General features: G+C 35.2%; 1 protein-coding gene across 1 annotated transcript; it reads right to left on the bottom strand.

Moving 5' to 3' along the window:
- On the bottom strand, nucleotides 2,688-10,747 carry LOC109332971 (histidine--tRNA ligase, cytoplasmic). Its single transcript, XM_019568165.1, has 7 exons — nucleotides 9,364-10,747; nucleotides 8,009-8,188; nucleotides 7,464-7,721; nucleotides 6,228-6,362; nucleotides 4,938-5,219; nucleotides 3,904-4,044; nucleotides 2,688-3,118 (listed from the first exon to the last, which is right to left on the bottom strand). The coding sequence occupies exons 1-7, from the start codon at nucleotides 10,663-10,665 to the stop codon at nucleotides 2,816-2,818; spliced, it is 2,601 nt and encodes an 866-aa protein (XP_019423710.1). The 5' UTR covers nucleotides 10,666-10,747; the 3' UTR covers nucleotides 2,688-2,815.

Genomic DNA, 10,764 nt, shown 5'->3' with positions numbered 1-10,764 from the left:
TTTTATAGTGTCATTTGTAATAAAATTATTTATCATAGTTAAAAAATCAATATTTAACAAAATATGTAACATACTAGATTTGTAAGTTGAATTTTAGAAAAAAAATATGAGGTTGAAGTCTTCCATTTTATTCTATTCCCTTTCAAAGCTTAATTTGCAAACAACACTTAAATCTGTTTGATTTTAGAGAAAAAAAATAATGAGATTTCAGAGTCATCTTACAACTATATTTTTCTAACTCTTTCTTTCAATACAAAAATCAACTCAGGAAACTCTTAAATGAGTATGCATCTTCTCCTGCATTCTCTTAATTATGAAATTCAAGAAGTACTTAATTCTTTTTGGTGGGGTGCGAAATTTGGAGAAAGTAAATGGTTGTCTTGGGATAAGTTTTCTGTGCATAATATATTGGGTGGTCTTGGCTTTGGTAATACCTTAATATGTATCCCTTTAATTTGGCCATGTTAGGCAAACAAGAATGGAAATTTATAGTTCAACCTTATGCTCTTGTTACTAAGTGTTTTCAAGATGACGACTTTGGACAAAATTCTTCTACCTCTTGGAGGAGTATTTGGATCACAGCCACAGATTTGCCTATACCCCCTGCGTCCCACGAAAAGTTCGTGAGAATTAATTTGCGGTTCTTCTGCGTTCCAAAACTTAGTAATGATGAACCATTATGACAAGGCATGATCAGAAGATGAAGAATGCAGAGAAGAGAGAAAAAGGAGGTGGCCAACAAAGAAGATAGCAAAACGAGGTGGTAATAGGGAAGAAAAAAGATGAGCAATTTTTAATAGATTTGAGTTTTATTTAAGTTATGAAAGTTATCTTTTTAGTTAGAAATATGTGGAGTTTTATTATTTTTTGCTACATGGGAGACTTGGAGTATTATCATTCAAAAATACTTATTATTTTTAATGTATTCAATTTAACCTATTTAATTATTTATAAAAAATATAATTAAGTTTAAAAAAATTAAAGTGTGTCCACTAAAAACTAAAAAAAACATATCAAATGAGTATATTCTAATGTACCATATATTTGATAGGGTAACGTACCACATATTCGTAACCGTGTATTATGTCAGTTAGATTTGGATGTTCGCTTTGATAAAGCAAGGAGCAAGATGGGGCATTGGTAATGGTGACAATACTCCGTTGTAATTTGTTCCCTCGTCACGTGATGGAAAAAGAATTGCTTGTCCTACAGGTTAGCTATTTGTATGGTGAAAGAAGAGTGATTTTTGGAATGTCTCTTTCGGATATTTGGGACACCAGAAATGAGCCTCTCTACTCTCTAGGAGGGTAGGGGACCATCACCATCAATGAATGCTATTATTCATAAAGCCTCAAACTTTCTTTTGGATTGGAAGCAAACCAACTTTTTGATTCCTCATCCTCCTCGTATTGGATGTGATACGAGCAACATTATATGGGAACCATCTCCTTAATGTTACCGTGGAAGTATGTTTATGAGTTGAGTTTTGGAAGATAATGAAAAAAATAGAAGACTTTAGAATCATAAAATACACTTTCGAGATGACTCTGACCTTCTAGTTTCTTTTATTCTCCTCTAAAATACAACTCGCAAACAAACAAAGTATGGTGTGGATGCAAGTTTCTTTATGATGCAGTGAAACTAGATTTGGTATTTGTATTGAAGATAAACTAGGTACTTTTATAGGGCTAGCAATGAACCGAACCAACTCGATATTCGTTCGAAATTCAATTTGTTATTTAGCTCGATAAACTTGGTTCATGAACCAAATGAGCCAAACTTGAGGTAGAAATTTAGTTCGTTAAATAAACGAACCAAACTCAAGTTGGATACAGTTCGATTCGTTAGGTTCATGAGCTAGCTCGATATATATATAAACTAATTTTTATGTTTATTATGACTCACATTATTTTTTATATTTATTGTTTTTATTATATGTATAAAAAAATTGTAATATTTTTACAAAAAATTAATTAACTATTTAAGTTGTCCAAATGAACTGAGCCGAACAGTTCACGAAATTTAACCGAACCGAACTCAAGCTAAAAAAATAACTCATATCGAACTTGAGTCGAGTTTCGAGCCGAACCAATCCTTATCGAACTGAACTCTGGTTCGACTCGGTTCGGCTCAACTAGTTGAATTTGAACCATGTTATTATTCTTGAATTAGACTATCAACTAGTTGACAATCATGCTATCTCCCCTTAAGATAATATATTTGAAGATGGAAAATCTATACAAACATGTAATGGTTTTATCTGTTCTTTTCCAAACTTTAAGATAAGTTTTGTTAGGAGACAAACAAATAAAGTAACTCACTCTTAGAGCGACTCTATTTGGTATGTATTGCATTGATCAATAATGAATATCTTGAGCATCTTTTCTAAAAAAACGAAGAGCCTGAAATAAAATGTATCCATGGCTTATTTACAAGTATCTGCTCTATTTGTTAGTTAATTTTTGGAACATAATTAAGAGAAGAGAAAGCAATAAAATTCACTTATAGATAAATTTCAATTCTTCCATTTCTCTCTTTTCCGATCCAAAAACAAACTCACAAGTTTTGAACATCCAAAATCAAATCACGTTTTTGGATTATACACAACCAACTCCAAGCCTCTTGAGAAATATAATAAAAAATCAAAAGCCGCAGAGAATTAAGAATTAAAATAGATAAAACACAACTTAGGTCTAAAGCCAAAGTTTTAAACAATCTTAATATCTTGATAAAGTAAATCATATCCTCAACAAAATTTAGTAAACAAACATTTTAACAAATATCAAATGTCAATAAAAACCTAATACTCCCTTAATTATGATGTGAAGTACCGTTTCTTAAGTTCCTCCACAAATTGGGCTCTAGGTATTTTGATATCATTATTGGCCTCAAGTTCCTTCAATTGCACAAGGCCTTCTTTTATTTCTTGCTCACCAACAAGTACCATCCAAGGGATCCTTGCTTCTTTAGCATAGTCAAAGTGTTTCTGTCTTCTTTTATTCACCAAGAATTCAGCTTTGACCCCAGCATCCCACAGTTCACCAACCAGCTCTGCAGCTAGTGTTAGGTCATTCCCTAATATGCTCACTAGCACTTCTGTCTTTGTTGGTCGAGCCATCTAACAAAAACACCCATTTCAAAATTCATATTTCATAATTCACAATATAATACAAGAGGGAATAAATGCAGCAAATACTGGCTATAGTAAGTACAGCATTCATTCAATCCTTCTAGGCCAGAAATGAACACTGACCTAGCATGAAAAGAGCTTATAAACTTTTATGAAAATTAAAAACAAAAGGAAAAAACGTCTATCGGCATTAAACGTGGCATTGTGATAAGCCCAGACCAAGAAGAAGAATGAAAAGAACTAATATGTTTCTGTACTGAAACAGCAAATTATTCTAGATAAAATCTCTTAATAGGTACAAACATAGAAAGTGTATCATTTTAAAACCATGACATAAACGTTAGCTTTCAGTTGATGGATGTAGACATGTATATGCACCTCATTATCTCAGGTAAATCTCTGGGGATCTCACACAGACATGCATGTGATGATGGCTCTGTTTGTGTATTCCAAATCTGTATTTTGGTTTTAAATAGGGGAACACAATTTCGAAATATGTTCTTCACTAGCGTATCTAGTATAATAATTTCTTTCCAACTAGAATGTTTGGTAAACTGTAACAGACTAGGTTTTGTAAGTAATTCATTAGATTATGGTTCTGTTGAGCTTGTCCTGTTCTTTTTGCCATAATATCGTCCCTCTTTCTACCTTTTACCTATTATCTTTTCTGGTCTGCTTTATGTGTCTTCAAATTCCGTATTTAAGTTCACATTACAATCTTTCCAAAATATCAATTAAATTTACAATATTTTACGTAGCAAGCATTATGATACCTGGTTCTGATCCTTCATGTGCTGCTCCATTATGGCAAAAACTCTCTCAATTCCCAGACTTACACCAACTGCTGGAACTTGCTTTGAACCAAACATCCCTATAAGGTTATCATAACGGCCACCGGCAGCAATTGAACCAACCTGTGGAAAAACAATAAATCCATCCCGTAATATGCAAAAGATTTTATCATGTAAATGATACAAAACACAGTATATGCACAAATATGACTATCATAAGACTACAGAGGTAAGCCACTTTCAAGAGTCAAGGATTTCATTTTACTTTTTTATATGTCTTCCCCCAGTTTGCTGAATGAGAATTACAACTATAGAAAAATGCTGACAAAAGCACGTTGAGCCCAATCCAGTCTATGATCTTGAAATAAAATTGGTGCTGAACCATCATAGTAACTACAACAGCTGAACTAAGGGGCCAATGCGATAACCATCCAAAAAGAAATTATCTGCATTAAGTTTCTCATACAGTGAGATTGTATGAGGAAACCCCCCCCCCCAGTGAGTTGTTGTTGTTGTAAGTTTCTCATACAGTAACCAAACAATAAGGAAAGGAGATCTCACCACTATATATCCTCCACATGTTTCACAATATTAAAGGTAATAAAAATCCCAACCATAACAGACAGAAGGTATTATTGAAATTCTAGTAATGCAGGAAGTTGTAACATCCAGAAAGCATGAGCTAGATCAAAATTTCCTGAAGTTATTTGGGCTTTCTTAATTTTAAATATAATTGGTTATTTGACTTGGACCTCTTGTTTCGGACAACCAGGTTCTCAAGAATTGCCAACCAATATCCAGCTACCAAACAATATGAATGAATTGTTTTAAGAATGCAGCAATAGTGTCCTGTTCTTGTTTGTGTGAAAATTCGATAAGTAAATGATCATTTTATCAAGTGAAAATTTACAAAGAGGGTACGAAATACTCTTAGAGCAAAAAACAAAAACAGAGAAATAGAATAAACAAATCCTGTCTCAAAAGCACTCTCCAGTCGCTCCAGATATGAGAATTACCTGAGTACCCCCTTTAAAGACAGCTTCAAATACAACCCCAGTATAGTAATCCAGACCTCTTGCAAGACTCAAGTCAAAAACAACTCTATCAATGCGTTTTGATTTTTCCAGAGCTTTGAATAAAATTTCCAGGTCATTCAATGCATCAACAGATCCAGAATTTTCTAAGAAAGCACTGCCCTCTTGTTTAAATTTAGATAACAATTCCAAAGGAGATCCTTTTTCTTTAACAAATGTTTCAATTCTGTCTGCTGTTTCTGCAGTTAATCCTTTCTCTTCCACCTACAGCATGGCAATATAAAGCTCATTACTAAATATAAGAAATCGTAACATTACAAAACAATAGGGAGTATCAATATCTAGGTTATTTTTAATCAGACACATACCAAAAAATAAGACAATAACAATATGTCTCACAGGCCTAAGCTAATGTAAAGGAACTTACTTGTATGGACATTTAAGTCGTGAAGAGCAATATCTTTTTGGTTTTATGGAAAATGTAAATGATAAACACAAATTCTCACTAAGAACATGTAAAATCCTATATAACTATTTATCTAGCCAAGCATACAGATACGATGACACCAGGAATTTAGAACCACTAGAATAAAGCATATAGCCATATATCTAATAAAAACAAGGATACAAATTACGCAGCAAAATACTGATCTAATTAAAAGAAGGTAGACTCTTGAAATAATGAATATATGAGACCATATATTAAATCATGAAACACAGAATACATATATCCAAGTAGGTTCCAGGCTTCCAGCACACATAAAATTAATAAGAAATAATTTAGCTTCCATGCAAAAAAGAAAAACTGATCCATTGTAACTAATGCAAAAACAATATTATCAGCTTTGAATGACGAACACTGACTAATATCTTCAGTGTAACATTTTCTTTTCATTTATTTTCCCTGAAAATTTTCTACAGTCCAACACATATGACAATGTTAAACAGTATGTACTAAATAAAAAATGGATGCAAAGAAAATAACACTTTTCCTACAAAACAGACATTCCACAAACATGAAAAAACCACAACAGAGAAGGTTTTTGCACCATGAGATAATCACGAAGTGACTGAATTTCTGCCTCTCAATAAATCATGCAACAAGATTTACCAAAGGAATTGATTTCGATCCATACCAAACTGTTTCTGAAATCCCAACTAATCAAGCATAAATTAAAAAAATATTTTAAAATGAATAATTACATCATCCAAAATATACAACAGAAGGAATGGTATAAGCACAAAAACACAAGCAGAAGCATAGGTCCTCACCATTTCCTTTTTTATCTGCTGAAAAGACTGTTTGTCTAATTTGTCAATGCTTGAACATATAGTTCTAAACTTTTCAGGTGGTACTCCACATATTTCCATCATGCCATCCAGCAACTTTCTATGATTTAACTTTATCTGGGAAACATACAAATTTAGAGAAAAAAGGTCATATATAAACACATTTTGCAATCTGAACACATTATTGAAAAGAGTTTCGCGGCCATGAATTATTTGAATTACATGGTTAAACTAAAGAAAAAAGTTAGATAGAGTAAAATCAGCCGGATTTAACATGACCATTGCAAAGACCACACCAGTCAGTGGGTAGTCCAAGAAATGATATGACAGACATCATAACAATGATGTTAAAAAATGCACATTGAGTGTGAAGTGAATCATGTAGCCCAGTACATATACAAATCCTAGCCCAAATAGATAAGCCTACACACTAATACATGTTCTAACATCTAAAGTGCCATTTAGAATTATTATGGATAATTTGTTGCATTGATAACTGATTAACCACCTACCAAAACAAGTATTGACAGACAATGAAATGTGATGGTTGTGTTACTCTGTTTGTTGAAAAGTAAGTCCCACATCGCCTACCTCATTGTATCGGGAATAGTTCAAATACCTGTTGGGCTACTCCTCTCATAGCCAATTGGTTTTAAGATGGAACCTTAACATGGTATCAGAGCCAGAGCCCAACTTCCTTCCGGTTGTCATGGGCCAAAAGATGTCCTTTAGTTATGGGTCAAAAGTAACCATTCGCCTGGTCCGACAGGCTTATGTGGAAGGGCATGTTGAAAAGTAAGTCACATATCGCCTACCTCATTGTCTCGGGAATGGTTTAAATACCTATTGGCTACTCATCTCATTACTAATTGATTTTGAGATGGAACCTTAACACTGTTAGTGTAGCCTTTTAGAAGCTCGGAATAATTTGTAAGGACTACGTTGATATTCTGTTAGACTTGGCTGAGCTTCTATTCTATGGCAAGCTGCTCATGTAAAAGGTATAAATACCTAATGAGCTGGGATCACAGACTCAATGACTTAATATCAAGCTTTCATTTACTACTACTACTACTCCACCCACCCCACCACGTTCTTCTACAACTCTACCTCAGTTACAAACTATAATAGATATTAATACCAAATTCTGAACACAATAGACGTTCCACAATTTGGGAAAACCAATGCTTTAAAAGAATGAATATTATATATATTTACCTCATATTCCCCAATCTTCAGCTCATCGAGCAGTTCAGTCAAAATTCTAACAACCTCGAAGTCTGGACCCATTTTTTCAGATGGGCCAGCAATATCAAAGTCGCACTGATAAAATTCACGATATCTTCCCTTAGATGGGTTGTCTCTTCTGTAGACCTTAGCTATTTGGTACCTTTTCAAGGATGTCAGACCATTCATAGCCATAAACCTAGCAAATGGAACTGTCAAGTCATACCTCAAAGATAAGAGCTCCCCACCCTGTCAAACAAGTTGTTTACAAGTTAGCATGAAATAAAACTTTTTGGATTGAAAACAAAAAATATGGTGAATGACCCTTTTCGGAGTCTTTACAAAGAGAAGTTTAGATTCAAGAAAATGATCAGAAATAGCAACAGGAAAATTTCTAGACAGAGAAATAAACATTTTTGTGAGATTAATTTATTGCTGGAAGTTTCATTCTCAAAAACTATCCTTACTCAGGAAAAAGTTTTGCAACAAGGAAAACTCAGCAAGTAAAAAAATGGACAACCAATAAACACATGTACCTGGTCAGCAAGATCATAAATCAACTTTGAATCTTCTCCATATTTTCCTGTGAGAGTTTCGCGCAATTCAAAAACAGGAGTATCCAAGGCTGTGGCACCGTGCCTCTCAAAAACTGCTTCTATTATTGAAAATGCTTTCTTTCTAATTGTCATTTGTTCTTTAGCAAAATCACGAGTCCCCTGATAAGTTAAAATGAGAAACTCGAGGTAAAACTACTAGCAAACACATCCCATCAAGGAACAGAAGTAAACATAAACCAGTACAATCATCTGTAGACCACTCCTTTAAATGCCATGATATTGAAGTAAATAAATGAACATTATTTCAGCGGTAAATACGGTAGTGCTGAATAATACATGATTGAAAGCTACACCTTGTTCAAGATACCTTAAAGATTGATTAAAAAACTACAACTGTCTCTCTCATTGCTATACCTACAGTGGATTATAACCCCAAATTGACTGCTATCTGTTAGAATCCAGAGATGCAAAAATCAGTGAGAAAATGAAGGAAAGTCCCAGGAGAAATTAGGGAGAGAGGGATATGCAAGAAAGAAGGACTACATTCTGAAAGTTTAATTATCATTCAATAATTTAGAACCGTGAGTAGGTATACATATACAAGCTTCTACAGCTAGTAAGGGTTAGTTTGGGAGTTGGATTTTGGAGGGGAAGGAAGGGAAAGGGAAGGCTTGGAAGCATGAAATACACTTGTGAGATGACTCCCAAGCATTCCCTTTCCCTTCATTTCCCTCCAAAATCCAACTCCCAAACAAACCCTAAATCATAACAAAACCTTACTATCTGGCTAATGGTGAGCGGGCGACAACTTTTGTTGACAGATCAGGTCATTTACAAACAGATAAACTATTGCATACTCTACTAGGATCAAATTACTACTTCACTATTCTGTACATCAAACTTCTTTTCTTTAACCATATGCCTAGTTCCAACTAACGGCCAATCTAGATCACATTACGCTAGTACAAAATTTAATTCATTTTTCTATCATTAGAATATCTACTGCCTAATAAAAGAATATTGTTCATGTTTCTTCTATTATTCATTGCCTCACCGGAAACAACTTAACTTGTCCATTTAAATTACCAGTTTTGTTTGGCTTCAGTTACTTTTTTCAATTATTCAACAAAGTGCCAACAAGTAAGCTGCTAAAGTACTTAGCTTCTATAATGAGATTAAACTTTAATATTTCAAAGGCCAATACTATGCTCATGACCCATGAGTCATGACTATACTAAACTGACCAAACAACCAGCTCTAGAATGAGTGGTGATTTTAACCCTTATAACAGTGTGCAAAAACATTTGATGGATACAGTAAGATAAAAGAATTACCTTAGGAATCTTGGGCAATCTTCTGCTTTCATTGCTTTCTACAATATCCTTTACTTTCAATAAAAATTCGGTAAATTTGGGATGAGCCAAATCCAAAAATGAAAGAAAATCCTGCACCAATGTCTCCAAAAACCCTGAATTCTCAACAGCATCGGCTCTTCCACTCTGCAACTTCTCCTTAATCAATGGCAAAATTAAACTAGTTCCTTTCCCCAAAACAACTTTCTTCTTCTTCTTATCCGCTTTCTTTTCCTCTGCATTCCCCTTAACTTCTCCAGTTTTTTCACTCAACTCAGCACCTTCAAGTACAGCAAACGCAGTTACAATTTCCCACGCCACAATTTTCCACACAAGCGCAAAAAGTGCATTGACTTCATGCGCAAACTTATCATAATCCTTTCCAAATACCAAATTCAACGCCTCATTAAAACCATTTCCTAAACTATCAGCATTTGGACTTTCTTTCTCAAACAATTCCCTAATGCTCGATTTCAAATCATCACTACCTACAAACTCCAAATTACTCTTTGCACGAGAAAAGCTAGACACACCAATTTCTCTCAAAGCCGCAGCCAATGGCAACAGCACAGTGGACACAGCTTCCTCTGTCCCATCACTCCCATTCGAATTCAACTCAACTCGCATCTTCGAATGCAGCGATTTCACCTGCTCCCTCAATGTTCCATGAACCTTAGGAACCTTACTAACCGCTCCAATCTTCTCCTTCCCAACCAATTTTGAACCATTAACCAAAACCCTCAAATCCGATGCGACACCAACTTCCTCCTTAGAAGTATGACCATCACCGGAATCCATCAAATTAAAAGCAGTTACATCGGCTCTCAACGCCTCGGACGACAGAGCCGCTGCCACATCGGCCAACGAAGTTAACACCGAAGACTGGTGGTCTAAAATTGCGGAAACAGCGAGAACTGTTGATTTCTTTAGAAGCGAGAGTTCGGGATCGGTGACGTGAATTTGTTGAGAAGTGTCCACGTCAGCATCGTTGAGGGTTTGAGAAATGAGTTGAACGGAAGGGGAGTTAGTATTGGAGAGGATGAGATTGTTGAGAAGGATGAGGAGTGAGGCGCGAGATTCAGTTACGGTGAGGAAGTTAGAGAGATTGGCGGTGGTGGTGGTGGTGGTGGGGGAGGAGGAGGATGTGGTTTTGAGTTTTTCGAGGGTGGAGGAGTCGATCTGGACGAGGGATTGGGAGGTGGCGACGGAGAAGACGGAGGAGGAAGAGAGAGAGGAGCCCTTGCCGCCGAGGGTGATAACGGCGGAGACAGCACCGTGAGTCATGAGTGCAGAATGAAAGTGGAGAGAGAGAGAGGATTGAGGAGTGGGAGGGTTTAACTATGCCTTGCGGCGCTATGCTTATAAGATTATTTAGTTTTATTT

This window comes from Lupinus angustifolius, chromosome LG18 (genome assembly GCF_001865875.1).
Source record: "Lupinus angustifolius cultivar Tanjil chromosome LG18, LupAngTanjil_v1.0, whole genome shotgun sequence".
Classification (NCBI taxonomy): Eukaryota; Viridiplantae; Streptophyta; class Magnoliopsida; order Fabales; family Fabaceae; genus Lupinus; species Lupinus angustifolius.
This window is presented reverse-complemented; position numbering and strand designations above follow the sequence as displayed.

Excerpts from the sequence above, each read along its gene's own strand:
- LOC109332971 (XM_019568165.1), bottom strand. The coding sequence starts at position 10,665 with ATGACTCACGGTGCTGTCTCCGCCGTTATCACCCTCGGCGGCAAGGGC. Across the intron at positions 8,189-9,363 it reads GATTGCCCAAGATTCCTAAG|GGGACTCGTGATTTTGCTAA; the intron begins GTAATTCTTTTA and ends TTAACTTATCAG. Across the intron at positions 6,363-7,463 it reads TGAAGATTGGGGAATATGAG|ATAAAGTTAAATCATAGAAA; the intron begins GTAAATATATAT and ends TATGTTTCCCAG.